Here is a 13,814-nt window from a genome sequence, read left to right as displayed (position 1 = left end):
CCAGACTTGCCCCTGCTGGGGCCTTGGGGAGATCCCCTCCTGCTTCCTCTCCTTTCTTCCTCCCTGAGGTTCTGCTTGAGGTCATCTCATGAAGAGTGGACTCCTTGCACCCTCTCCCTCCATCCTGCCTGGACGAACGACCCCAGGAAATATAGCTGTGGGCATGCCGTCCTTGAGGGAGACTGAGGGAATCCACACCTCTAGGTGACACTTCCTGCTTCGGGAATAAAGCAAAGGCCCTGCCACCTGGGCTTCTTTTCCTGCTCTTTCACTACTAAGGACACCCATAAGCCCCTCCCACCTGGCTTCTTGCTGCCTCAGCTCTCTGCTCCAAGCCAGCTAAGGGATTTCATCACCTCACATCAGACCCAGGTCACAGCACTGGGACCTGCTTCTTGTCCTTGGATAGGGGCCAAAACCTTAGGATTTCTTTATTTGACAGACTTGAATTCATTCCTATAGTCTGGAAAAGAAACATATTTATTTTATCAATGAGCTCAGAGTACGGTTTGCAGCAGCAGTTACAGCAGGAGACGGGCTAGATGGATGGCTGGTGGAGAGAGGATGCTGGGGTCCTATATGAGGCTCGAGGGAGGAGTCTCCAGAGCTGGAAGAGGCCAGAGCTGCGGGCCACAACGACAGGCTGCTCCCTCCCTTCTGTGCTGGTCTTCAGCAAATTGGCCCCAGCTCTGGGCCAGAGGGCTGGAAGTTCCTGGGTGCCGCACTGGGTTTCAGGGACACCTGATAGCAGACTTCCAAGACTGACTGCAGGCTTCATGTTGAAGGGGTAGGTCTGGGGCTCACATTTTCTAGGGGTGAAATTGTTTTCTCTCCCGGGACTTCAGAAGAAAGTCCTATGAGGAAGAAGAAACGGACAAGGCAGGTGTAGGCCTTGTGAGTGACACAGCCCTGGGTGAGACCCCACACTGGGCGTCCCTTTCCTAGAAGCCCAAGGCCCTGCCAACCACACAGCAACCCCCTTGGTGTGGCCCAAGCAGCTACACACCAGCCATGGCCACAGCACACAGGAGGCAGGGAGAAAACAGAAAGGATTCTAGGAGGGGAGCTGAGGGGACTCTGAGGAAGAGGAGCAGGGTCCCTTAGAAGAGCAAGTGACAGAAAACAGAGGGCCACGTAGGCCACCCCAGGAGCCATAGTTCAGTAGGCCAACTGTCCTGGGAGCTAAAGGCCCGGATGTTTTGGAAAACTTGTGAGAGAAAGGCCAATTTGTAAGAGTCCAGGCTTGGGTCTGCCCCAGGTGCCATCTGTGGGCTTCAGGCCACATCCAACACAGTTCCACAGCCAGCCAGCACAGGGAGGAATCCACATCCCAAAGCTGAGCTCCACCATGTGTCCCACAGATAAGAGTCCTGATCAAGGGAGGGAAGAGGCAGAGGAGAGCTTGGGTTGAGGCCACGACAGGACATGAGCAATGCGAATCCATCACCCCTAGTTCTTTGGACCAGCCTTGAAGACCTCGTAACAGGCCTGGCTCTGCCCGAGCCTGGGCCAGGTGGAGCAGGAGCTCCAGCAGGGTGGCACCCAGGGGACAGGGAGGCACATGTGGCTGAGGACACCCCTCGGGGGACATTCAGGCTGGACTCCTGTGGGCTCTCCCAGCCCAGATGCCTGGCTTGAGCATCAGGTAGGCCAACAGAGAACAGAGATCAGGGCTCTCCCTGGCTCACTAGGTGCCCCTGTGGAGACCTGAGCCCATTCACAAGGGCAGTCAGGACACCCGCATCCCAAACCAGCACTCCAGACTGGGTGGTGCTTCGTGTCCCTGCCAGATACTAGTCCAAAGAACCCGCCGGCAGCATGGGCAGCATGTGGCCACCACATGTGGCATGGACAGATGGCCTGCGGCCACCTGCCTATTCACCGTGGGCTCCAGCTGCAGGAGAAACCCCTGTCTGTACACGAGAGCACCGGCTTCAAGGAGCTTTCGGACCGGCTGGGGGCTTTCGGCTGCAGAGGAGGGAAGAGAAGAGCTACACACAGAGCGGAGCAGGAAACAAAAAGGACTCGGTTACTCCTGGGCACAGCTCCACCTGGCCTCTCCCTGCTATTGCCTCCTGTCTTGGGTCCTGCCTAGGCCCTGGGTGGAACATCAGGAGCAAGACGGGTGGGGGAAGTTGGGCTCTGCTGGGCAGGAGGACAGGCACGGTTGTGACAGACAGTGAGCGTGTGAGTGGTGGGACAGAGCTGGGGACAGAGGTGAGACTCCACAGAGGCAGGAAGACAGACAGACAGACAGACAGACAGAGCCACAGAGAGAGATATGAAAGCATGCAGGATGCCAAGGAGGAAGAAGCAGGGAGAGAGCCAGGAGGCAAGCAGGGGTATGTGTGAAGGGGGAGGTCGGGGTAGCTGGGGAGAGATCAGAGGGAGGCAGGGAGGACAGAGAAAGACGCAGACAGACACAGGGAATCAGGACCAGGCCGAGGCTCCCTGCAGAGCCCAGTGTGGGGACCAGAGCCAGTGGCCTGGCTGCCTGGAGACACAGCACGAGCAAACAATCAGACACCAGGACGGTCTTGCAGGAGTGACAGGGACACAGAAATCATTACCTGGCAGAGGTGCCAGGGATACAGTTCTGAGTGGGGAATCGAGGATTGTGTACTTGGTCTGAGACCCTGAGCTTCCGTTTCCCTGGGTGACCGCCTCCTGGGGTGGCTCTGACACTGCTGGGGACAGTGATTGGTTCTGGGGCTTCTCTGGCCCAGGGTGTTCTGGGACCCATGACTGTGAACAGCAGAGGGCCTGGGCCTGGGCTGGGGAAGGCTGGGACAGGGTGGCCAGGAGGCAGTGGAGAAAGCAGCCAGGTGTCCGCACACTTACAGCTCGTCGTCGTACTCCTTGGGGGGGCAGACGGCGACCACGAGGTCAATCCAGTCCTGCGGGGAGAAACCACGCACTGTGGAGGTTGCATCTCCATCGCCACCCCTGTGCCCGCGGCTCACTCGGCCGGCTGTGCCTGCTTCCCGCGAGGAAGTGGACACAGATAGGGCTGGAGTCCTTCTGCCAGGGCAGGGGCCGCACTGAGGGGTCCTGGGCTCTGGGGCCATTTCTAGTCTCCAAGGCTTTCCAAGGCTTTCCAGCAAAGAGACAGGGGCATGAGGCCCACAGATGGTGTTAGGTCCCCCTGCTCCTCTCTGGACCAGGGCCAGGTGGCAGGCACCCGTGGAATCACCTGAGCGAATCTGTAAAAGGCGTAGACGCTTGGACTTGGTTCCCGCAAGTCTGGGGTGGTCCTGGTGTTTCTAACACGCTCCCCAGGCAATTCTGAGGCGTGTGCCCAAGGGGGCTCTGTCCGCCCTTTCTGATCCTAACTCCTGAGGCCCCTCAAAGGCATCTCCGCCTCCTTGGCTGGCCCATCAGTGTCCATTCTGGGCCTGCATATAGCCTCTGAAAAGTACCTGAAATAGCACTGGCCCACCTACCATGTGATAGCTCCGAAAGTGAACTGAAATCTCTCTCCCAAGGGCCACCTTCCATCCAATCCAGCTCTGTCCCCCCAGAATCAGAGAGCACTTCTGCTCCCTCTGCTCTAAGGCAGCCCTTCAGATAATCAAAGACAGCCATTGTGTTACCTGTACGTCTTCTCTTCTCCACATCCCTTCATGTGGGTCCCAGGCCCATCTGGTCAGCATCCTCAGTACTGAACTTAATACCTCAGGCTCAGCTGCCCGCATACATTTGCACAGGTTGTGCACTGCACAACATGAATGAGCCCCGTTTACACTGTGGTCTCTAGGAGGGCACCCCCTCAGGTGGTGCAGTACACAGCCTGTGGGAGATCTTTCATGGTCCTGATCTAATGCACCCAGAGCTGGCTACCACCAGCCCCTCCTTCATCCTGGGCTCTCTACTTCTGTTAATGCTTTCTGGTACCCCCCAGCACTTCATTCCTATTCAGTGTGCCCTTAGAGAAGACCCTATGCCTTTTTCTTGGGTGCACTGCCAAGACCAGTCTCCTGGAGTCTGCATTTGTGCCACTGCCGTCAGATTCAGTCCTTGGGCTGAGAACCCGGAAGTTGTCTGGATCTTAGATACCCACCCTGGGATGGGGCACCCAACTTCACGGCCTGGCTGCAGAGGGCAGGGGCTGAGGCAGGTAGGAGAGGGAGGGGAGGAAGGGGCTGGGCCTTACCCCGCCCTGATTCCAGGCCTTCTGCAGGGCGGCCTCTGCCTCGGCCAGGGTATAGTCCGTCACGATCTTGCCATTGATCGCCATGATCTCATCCCCCTTCACAAGGCCACCTGCAGAGCAATGGGGCTGAGTGGCTACAGGGCTGTGTGGGTCATGTGCCTGGCCAGGGACGTGCAAGGGAGAGGCGCTGTGGGCACAGCAGAGGCCCTGGGCTCTGAAAGCAGGAGGGAAACACTGCACCTGGTCAATCACACCCTCTCCCTGGCTCAGAAGCGTAGGGACACTAACAAGGACTCATGGCTACAGTTCCTGGCTGGGCCCCGATTACCACAGAAGGGGCAGCTGACAGATTCGAGTCGGCTCTGTAGCCACAGTGGCCAGCTGTGCTGTCCTGCTCCAGGTCACTCCAGCTTGTCCCTGTCCATAGTCTGCACACATACTCCTCCCCCACCTCCTGGGTCTGGTATGAACACCTCCTGCACAGGGAGCGCTTGCCTGACTCCATTTAATCAAAAGCAGCTCCTTCTAGTCTTCTCTCCCAGTGCCCTGGTCTCGTCCTGCACAGCATACAATCTGTATTCTTAACTGCATTTTTAAGACGTGGTACTGGTGGCTCCTCCCACCATGTGGTCCGTGCCATAAGGGCAGGAGTTGTCTTTTCAGTTCACTGCTTCTGTATCCCTAGCATTTCACGTAGCATCTAGCAAAACACAGGAGCTCGGTAGGTGTTTGTTGACTGAGTGACTGGTGTTAAAAGATGTCCCTGGGTCAGCTGTCCTGTGATCTTAACAATTTGGGGAAGAATTGAATTATAAGCTAAACAGGACTTGTCAGAGCTCTGAGTGGCTAAGTGGACAGATTGTGCACAGTTTCCCACTCCTCTGTGACACCATAACCCAGCACCTCCATCCCTCCCCATTCCCTTCTGTGGGAGGGGGCGGCTCCAGCCCAGGGCTGCTCTGGGGGGGTCCAGTCAGGATTCCCACTCCAGCCTGGGAAGGCAAGGGCCAGGGGATCCCCCAAATAGGGCGGAAGAAATCAGCAATAGCGGAGTTTCTGGCACTGTCTGACAGGGGAAGGGGAGGAGCTTCTGAAGCAAGATACCGAGCCTGGTATTGGCGAAACGTCACGCGCCAGCAGGGACTGCTTCTGTTGAAAAGGGGGCAAAGGGGTAAAGCCTTGAGAAGGGCACGGGGAGTGGGGGCCTCTGGGAGGGGTGAGGCAGCCGAGCACTCAGGCAGAGGTGGCACTTGCACTGGCAGGAAAGCCACTTGGTCTGAATTCAAGTTCTGCCTCCACCTTTTACTGCCTCCAAGAACCTAGAAGAAGTACTTTGACTTCTTGTGCCTCAGTTTCCTAAGCTGCAAAATGGGAAGGATTATAACATCTCTACTGGGGTGTGCTGGAACCCTCAGACACAGGGGTGTGTGCATGCCAGGCGCTCAGACTAGCACCACCAACATATGGTTAGTTCCCTAGGCACTGTCGTCCCTAAAGGACAGGTTGGGTTTGGGTGGCTTTTCTCCTCTTTCTGTGTGCTGTTACTTCCTCCCTCTTCTTTTCACAAGGTTATTGATTCATCATTAATAATAATATCAATAACAATTGTCTTTTTGAGACAGGATCTCACTGTGTAGTTCAGGTTGGCCTCAAACTCACTATGTAGCCCAGGCTGGCCTCAAACTCATAGCGATCCTCCTGCCTCGTTACAAGCAGGCACTGCCACGGGTGGCCTGTGATTCATGTTTTAAGGCTGAGCTCAGACATTGCCCTTCCTCAGGGCCTTCCTGCTCCCTGCCCCTTCATGGGGCCTCTCTGTCCCTGAGTCCTCTGTCAGTCCCTCATGCACAGTACAGTTAGGTAGTATCTGGCTGTTCTGGACATGTTTCTGCCGCTAGCCTGGGAGCCCCTGAAGGGCATCGGTTTGGGGGGACACACACAGGACCTGGCACTGTGGTGTGTCCTCAGGCAGCAGCCTGGCTTGGATTGATGGTGGGCTGTCTGGCCTGGGTTTCTTTAGTAGCTGCCCCCGCCCAAAGTGGGCAGCTGCTTCCCTGGGGGGACTTGTACCCCATCACACTGTCCCCAAACCTAGGCAGAAGTGGTCCCCACTCACCATGCCGCTCAGCTGCTCCCCCCTCGTACACAGCAGAGACGACCACCTTCCCAACTGGGGAGTCCACACCACCTTCCAGGGCCAGGTCTAAGGAGCCCTCCTGGTTAGAGGAAAGGGTGTCTGAGGGGACAGGTAAACAGCAGCCCAGGCGCCTGGGCATAAAGAGCCTCTGAACAGGGCTGTGGAGAACGAGGGGCTCGGGTGACCGGCAGGGCCCAGTGTGCGGCCCACACAGGGAAGGGGAGAGGGGAGCTGAGGGGGTCTCACTGCAGCTGCCCTGGAAGTAGGGGAGGCAGGGAGCCAAGGTGGCAGGGCAGGGGCAGAGAAGGGTGGAGGCCTGCCTGCTCTCACCGCGCGCCCCAGTACCTTCTTGATGCGCAGGAGCCGAACATCCTTCCCTAAGATCTGCTCTGGGGTGAACTGGGGAGAGAGGGGAGAGGCTTTGAGTCTGCCCAGGTGGGGAGTGTCCCCAGGCCCTGGGGACGACGGGTCACACGCAGACAGAGCCTCACAGGCCCCAATCCACTCCTTCAGGATTGCTGTGAGGACCAGCCTTGGAAACACAGAGCATGATGCGTGCCCTGTAGATAGCGCCACCTTCCCCCGCCATTCATTTCTCCCTAGAAGGACGTTTGGAAGGAACCAGCTCAGGAAAGAGTGGCTGGGGTATCTGTGGGGCTCATGAGACCCACGTTACCCAGAATTTACCATCACCAAGCGCCCTGTAACGCCACCCCCACCACACACAAACACCCCTATCCCAGAGCTCGCTCTGGGGCAGGGAGTTACCTCTTACCATGGAGTAGGGGTCAAAGCCTTCCTCATATTTCCGGAAATCCTGGAAGCAAAGGGAGGGCTTTTGGATAACAGAGCAGAGACCTTTGCAGGCCAGGGCAGAGAAGGAAGAGGGTGAATGGGTCAGAAGTGGGGGGAGTACGGCTGGGCTAGGGCGCGGGGAGGTTGCTGGTGCCAAGAGGTAGAGCACCCTGCACGGGGGCAGGTGGGGACTACAGAAGCCTTTGGTGGGGCTTGGTCCTGTCCCCTGCATGATCCAGTGGGCAGACGGTGTGGCTACAGGACCCTGCTGGTGTCTAAAACTGGGCCTCTGCCCTCCGGAAAGTCTCACCCCAGCACCAGCCTTTCAGCCCTACCTCACCTCCTCCGAGTGCCCAGGGAGGAGGCCATGCCCTCCACCAGTGCCCTGCCCCAGCCCCAGGCCATGCTGCCTGGTGCCTGGAACTGTTCTCATGCAATGCTACTCTACAGCATCAGGGCCCCCAGGTTGGTCCTTTGGCTGAGAGAGGAGAGGGGACACATGGCTCTGGGGCCCTGGCCTGAAGCAGTTGCTGTGGGGACAACGTCCCCAGTATTTAGAAACAAGGCAGTGGAGAGAAGGGACCAGAGCCAGGACCAGCCTTCCTCAGAGGCACTTGCAGAGAGCAGCGTCCCTGTGGCCTGGGATGCTGAGACTGAGCGAGGACAGTAAAGCCGTGGCTCAGCCCAGGGCCCTGTGACGGCTCAGCTCGCAGTTCCCTGAGTCACATCAAGCATCCCCCAGAGCCTGTGATCAGGGTTTTAGGGAGGCTGCAGGTGAAACCCAGCATGTAGCAGGCTCTGGTCACAAGATAAAGGCCAAATATCAGCAGACGGTTCCCTGGGCATCCACCTGCCACCCCTCCTAACTGCCCTTCACCTCCAGGGCCCAGCCCCATGGGGGCTTTGGCCTACACCAGGTTGGGGATGTGGGCATTAGCCACATGCTGCAAATCCATGTGACAGAGGTGCATGGCCACAATCCTATGAGCGGGGCCTGCCTATCCCTGGCTGCTCCATCTGCGGGGCTGGGCACCTTGGGCTTGACCCTGAGGATGTGTTTTCAGGGACGGGGCAGAGAGCAGGTCTTGAGTCTTGTATGAGTCAGAGACTATGAGCCATTGCAGCTGGCTGGCCTTCAAGGGGGGCTCCAGCCATCACTCCTGGGCCCAGCCAGGTGACATTCGTGCCTCAGGCCGTCCAGTCAGTGGGCTTTGACACTATGCCTGGTGCCCAGACTTCTCCCTTCTGGCACTTCTCTCCCTGTTTTGAGCTGTTCCAAACCACCAGACTCTCCGATGCAATGGCTATTTGGCAGTGGGACAGCTTTGAGAGGCAGGTGACAGAGCATTCAAGGACAGTGGTGCCACCGCCTGCCTTGCATGCATAAAGATGAGTTTGATCCCCAGTACAAAAAACAAAACAAAACAAAGCAACAAAAGCAGACTGCAGAGCCCAGCCTCCTGGATTCAAATCCAGTGTGTGAGACTAGCTGCGCCATCACGGCACATTTTGAAGCTCTGCTTTTGTGTCTCATCTATAAAATGAGGAAGAAAATAGCAACTGCCTCCCAGAGTAGTTGTAAAGATCAAGTGAGCGAATATACACAGCACATTTAAAAACAGTGCTTGGCATCACTTGCCTTCTGAGGACTAGTTGTTGCCTGTCACTCCTGGCCCTGGGCCGGGACCAGCCTCTTTTGCAGACCCCTGTTGCTCCCCTCCTATGTCACATCCGCCTGTGAGTTGGGGGGCTGGAGAAGCCAGGGCTGCTCTTCATGTTCCCCTCTATCATGGGGCTGCCTTTCACTGGTCATGAAACAGCCAGTGCAGTGGCTGGCTCTGACACACAGCCAGAGGTAGGGAGGATTGGTGGCTGCATGCCCAACACCACCTAGATACAGCGTGGACTGCTTCACCCTGGGCAGATGGAGGAGCCAGCCAGGTGGCCACTTCCTCCTGAGGGCTCCTTCTGCCTGCATAACTTAGAGCAAGCGGCGTGAACCTGCTGCTTTCTTGGCTTGAGCACAGGATCTGATAGGACCCCCCCCCCAATAACCCCTGCCAGAGCAAGAGGCCTGCTGTGGCCTGGAGCTCTCTGGCAGATGGCGCTCGGGCAGCCTCAGAACCGGCCAGCACCCCTAGGGAAAAAGAAGCCAGGCACAGTGCGGGAGGACGGGTGGCAGGGAGGACCAGGCACACGATGGGGAGCGTTTTACTTGTCGGAATGCTGTCTGATAAACCACCATCCTCTTCAACATCTCCTGAGGCTGCCAGAGGGGAAGCAAACAAACAAAAAAAAGTTCCCCACCACACATTAAAAATAGGTCTCATCTGCCCCCTGGTGCCAGGCCTTGTGCCTGCCAGCCTGCGGCTGCCCTGTTCTTCCTGACACACGCGGAGTGATTTAGGGGTGCTCTCTCTGCCTTGCCGACCCCCCAACCCTAGCTCAGCAGCTGCCCACTCAGTTAAGCAGATACCACCCTGTCATTAACTAGAGAATGCGCCGGACACATGAGCAGGCTGTTTCGGGAGCATGACCTGTGCTTTCTGGGGAGCAGCCGGGACACTAAAGCTCAAAATAAGCAGAGCTGTCCCATCCTGACATTTAGATAGGGTTTCCTAGAAGGGGGACTAAAAAGGCTGCTTTGGCTCTGTTTCCAGCTCCCTCAGCTGGGAGGCCTGGGGTGCTGACCTCCCCACATCTCTGAGACCACTCCCCAGACTCCCCAGGCGAGGGAGGGAGAAGTTAACTGCAGAGAGGGAAGGGGATCTGCCTGGGCCAGTTCCCCACCTACGGGTGTTCTACACCATGCCACACAGGCCTGGGGGCAGAGGCCGGGGAAAATGGGCTCTCTAAAGGGATGGGCAAGGTGGGTAAGAGCATGGCTTTGGAGTCCGAAGGACTTGGGAGCAAGCATTAAACCCAAATCAGGTGCGGTGGCTGTGATCCCAACACTCTGGGAGGCTCAGGCAGGAGGATCACATGTTCCAGCCCAGCCTTCACAAGACTCTGTCTCAGGATTTAAAAAGTAAACAAATAAATCCAAAGGGCTGGGGAAGTAGCTCAATGTGAAGGCCCTGGGTTCAATTCCCAATACTTGGGAAAAAAGTAAAAAAGCAGTAAGTCCAGGAGGTCCTTGGGCAACCACCTTAACCCCAGTTCTTTCTAGTGTTAAGCAGGATGACACGAGAAGCCAGGTCAGTGGACTGCTGTGTGGGTTAAATGAGACCACGCACCCAGAGCCTGGCACAGGGCGGCTTTCACTAAAGCTCAGCTGTGGTCACCATCACTTGTAGGTGCAGCCCCAGGCTATGTGGCCCAGCAGGGAACGGATTCCGTGGGGCAGGTCACCACCCACCCCACACACATAAACTCATCTCCTGGTCAGTGAGAAAGGATGAGATGACCTCACTCTCACTCTCTCCAGGGACAGCAGAACCCAGGCGAGGTGGCCCTGGCTTGAGTCTCTAGAAACACCCTGGAGAGGACCCAACAGGGCTTACCAGGACCTCAGACTTCACAGCTGGTCTGTAGATGAAATTGGGCTCCTGGTGGACCATGACAGGTTTGGAGATGGTGGACACGCCAGGGCCCCGTGGAGGCTGTGGACTTGGGCAAAATGTCTACAGGGGTTAGTCGAAGAGAGACTCGCGTGAGGTGAGGGTAGGGATGGGAGAGGCTGGTCATGGTGCATCTCCACACATGCAAGTTCACTCCATGCACATTCACTCCATGCACATGCCCAGCCTGCCCAGTCTGCCCATCCACCCTGCGGAGGTGCTGGGTGTGACCTTCAACACAGAGGCAAGAAGTCCATTGGCCACAGAAACTACTGAGTAGTCTACGGAATCAGCCACTTGAACCAGAGCCTAGGCTGGGGTACCATCAGCCACGTCACTCCAAGGATATGCTTGCGAGACTCTCAGTGGCCATGGAGACCATCTAGTGTCCCAGTGTCCCCTCCCTTTAAGGGCAATCTCTCCATAATCCGGAGGCAGTGTCCAGAGGCCACAGGGTGAGGACCAGTAAGCATGCCAACCTGTCTGCTTCACTCGAGCCTATTGGAGCATGTTGGGCAAGACATGCCCACCCAGTCTGGTCATAAGCCTACCCAAAGCCCTTTGAGAGGTCCCCATTGACTAATTAGCCCCCCAGCTTGGACCCCAAGCCCCTTCAAGGATTTCTCTGCCTTCTTTTTCAACCTCGCCCTTTACTCCTTCTGGCCTCCTTACACTGCTTGACTTTAGTCTCTAAAATGCCAGGCTGTTTCATCTGGGGCCTTTGCACATGCTCTTTCTTTCTTCTGCTTTGCTTATCCAGGTCTTAGTGCCTTCCATCTCCACATTTCATTATAGCACCTGCACATCCAACAAGTCCACCAATGCCACAGCCATTACCTGCCAACTTATCTTTCTTTCCCACCAGGCTATCTGTCACGTGCAGGGACTGTGGCTGCCCACCTAGCGGTGGTTTCCAGTGGCCAACACTGTTTCTGGCATAGGTGCTCAGTGAACGTGTGTTTACTGACTAGATGAATGACTCTCTAGTGTGGTAGGCATAGCAGATGGTGTGTGGGGGTAGGTCTGGCCCTCATAACCTCCCTCAGGCAGGTGCTGGTGTGGTTGGCACAAGTGTCAAGCTGACACAGACACCTGTTTCTGCTACCTGAGGCCTGCTGGCAGCTGGACTGTGTGGATGTGTTGTCACCTGTTGCAGCACTGATGATGGCTTTCTGGGCACGTGGGGAGGAGGAGACCAGGTAGGGCAGGTGGGACGAGGGCCACAGTGCTGACACAGGGCAGGATGAAGCAGCCGAATAGTAGCCGCTGGCCTTCATGTCAGTGGCAGCTGTGGCTTTGATGTCACTTAAGACATTTAAATGGAGGGGACACAGAAAGTGTCCCATCTGGAATTCTGACACAGCCTCGAAGTTTCCTGAGATGACTTCTTGTCCACTCCGGCAGATTCGTCAAATTTACTCATACCTGGATTAATACCCACAGCTAGTGTCTACCGGACACCCATGTGCCTGGGTTCCTCCTCGCTATCACCTCAGAATGCCTTCCTGGGCCTCTCTTCCTGGATGTTTTCAGCTTTCCTGCATTACTTACTTAACTCTCTTAGCAGGTAGGTACTGTTAGCATCCCCCTTTTACAGACTGGAAGGCCCAGACTCAGACACACGAGTGATTCCTGCCCAAAGTCACCAGTCGTGAGCAGCGGAGACAGGACTCAGGCCCAGGCAGCCTGGCTCCTTGCTGTCCTTTCTTGCCATCCACATGTCCCCTGCACCAGAGATGCCCTTTTCTCCATCCTCACAGATCACATCTCTCAAAGCTCAGCTCATAAGCCCTGAGGTGTCCTCAGCTTCCCATTGGAACAAACGTCTCCCCGGTGCATGGCTGGTGCCTACTTTACAGCAAAGTCCTGCCTGGGTAGTGTTCACCCTTTGGGTGGTGAAGCTCTGTAAGGCCCAGCCATGCTCCCTTCTGCCCCTCGGACCAAAAGGCACAAGGTAGGGGCTCAGCCTCTGCAGAAACAAACTTACTGAGGAAAGCTACTGCCCGTGTCAGTGGTGGCCACCTACAGAGAAGGATGTGGCCCCGTGGCTGGGTTCATCCAGCCTCCTACAGACTGGCTCCCAGGGAGCAGAGAGACTGCTTCCTCCCTGCACAGAGCTCCAGTGGGAGGGGTAATAAAAGCCCCTGGTGAGGTGCTACTGGCCACCTTCTCCCCCAACTTTCCCAGTGCCCTGCCCGGCCCATGGCTGGGAACAAAGGAATACTGTTTTCCCCCGGGACCAAAGCTCTGTGCCTTCCTCAGGTCTTGCTTCTTCCAAGACAGTCTTTGAGTAAAGAATAATTAATTGGAAATAAGCCTTTTGAGAAGATCACTGTTCAATTTCCTGACATCCAAGAAAAACGTCCTTAATCTTTTAATAGTAAATTTGGAGATTTCTACAAGCTCTGGCTTCGTTTCTCATGTAGCTGGATGTTGGCCAGAAATTTCTGAGTATCACACCTCAGGGAGGTGCGGTTGGCTCGTGCCGTGGGAAATGGCGCTGTGATGTGGGAAATGCTGCCATGGATAACGTTATCACTTCGTTTTCAGTAAATTTTTCATTTCAATAAATCCCTCGGCCAGTCCACTTTTCCTGCTAAACCAAGGAGTCATTTCCATGTTCAAGGCTTTCTGGGATAATATCAAGCAATGACTGGATGTGACCCAGAGCTAGCTATTCATTAACACAGCCTTAAAGTGCCACATCGCAATTCCGAGCCCACACTACCAAGAGACAGCAACAAACCCGAGCGGACACACTGCTGCTCACCCCAGGAGCGCCAGTGATTTGTTATACAACACAGCACTGTGAAAACAGCCGGAACCACACACGTGTGGGCATCCACACATGCAGATTGGAAAATGGGGTGAGATGCTCTTTCCTCCCATCTCCACTCACACGAGCAGCGAAGGACTTGAGGAACAGCAGCCCTCCCCATTTTTCTGCTTCCAAGCATAGCATGCTGGTACCTTTGCGGTGGGCAGGAAGCTTCGTTCAGGGACAGGGGAGCTGGTGGGTTTCCCACCGTGGTTCTTTGCCTCCCAGTCCTCTGATCCGTTGCCTGTGTCCCCAGGGCGGAACGGGTGGTTGCCCAGTGCCTCTTCCAGTGCCGAGGGCAGTGGGCGGGTAGGAGTGAGGTTTTGGGTGGGAATGGATGGAGGGGGCGGG

At 56.3% G+C, this 13,814-nt stretch overlaps 1 protein-coding gene across 2 annotated transcripts in view; it reads right to left on the bottom strand.

Annotated features, from left to right (window-relative positions):
• Positions 1 to 459: 459 nt before the first annotated feature.
• Ush1c (USH1 protein network component harmonin) overlaps positions 460 to 13,814 on the bottom strand; it is a 36,654-nt gene continuing 23,299 nt past the window's right edge. Inside the window, exons 19-27 of one of the 2 annotated variants that reach the window (XM_033764103.1) lie at positions 13,616 to 13,814; positions 10,589 to 10,708; positions 9,301 to 9,351; positions 7,066 to 7,107; positions 6,636 to 6,689; positions 6,270 to 6,369; positions 4,154 to 4,263; positions 2,842 to 2,897; positions 878 to 1,991 (exon numbers count right to left, since the gene is read on the bottom strand). The exon at positions 13,616 to 13,814 is cut by the window's right edge and continues 3 nt beyond it. In XM_033764103.1, coding sequence (XP_033619994.1) covers positions 1,730 to 1,991; positions 2,842 to 2,897; positions 4,154 to 4,263; positions 6,270 to 6,369; positions 6,636 to 6,689; positions 7,066 to 7,107; positions 9,301 to 9,351; positions 10,589 to 10,708; positions 13,616 to 13,814 — 994 coding nt within the window. In that variant the 3' untranslated portion in view covers positions 878 to 1,729. Of the gene's footprint in view, positions 855 to 877; positions 1,992 to 2,841; positions 2,898 to 4,153; positions 4,264 to 6,269; positions 6,370 to 6,635; positions 6,690 to 7,065; positions 7,108 to 9,300; positions 9,352 to 10,588; positions 10,709 to 13,615 lie in introns of those variants that run through there. The other variant, XM_010615152.2, reaches the window with a different exon arrangement.

The sequence above is a fragment of the Fukomys damarensis genome, unplaced genomic scaffold, assembly GCF_012274545.1.
Source record: "Fukomys damarensis isolate Sample0158 unplaced genomic scaffold, DMR_v1.0_HiC HiC_scaffold_16, whole genome shotgun sequence".
NCBI classification, from domain to species: domain Eukaryota; kingdom Metazoa; phylum Chordata; class Mammalia; order Rodentia; family Bathyergidae; genus Fukomys; species Fukomys damarensis.
The sequence above is the reverse complement of the archived record's forward strand: the minus strand, read 5'-3'. Positions and strand labels throughout refer to the sequence as shown.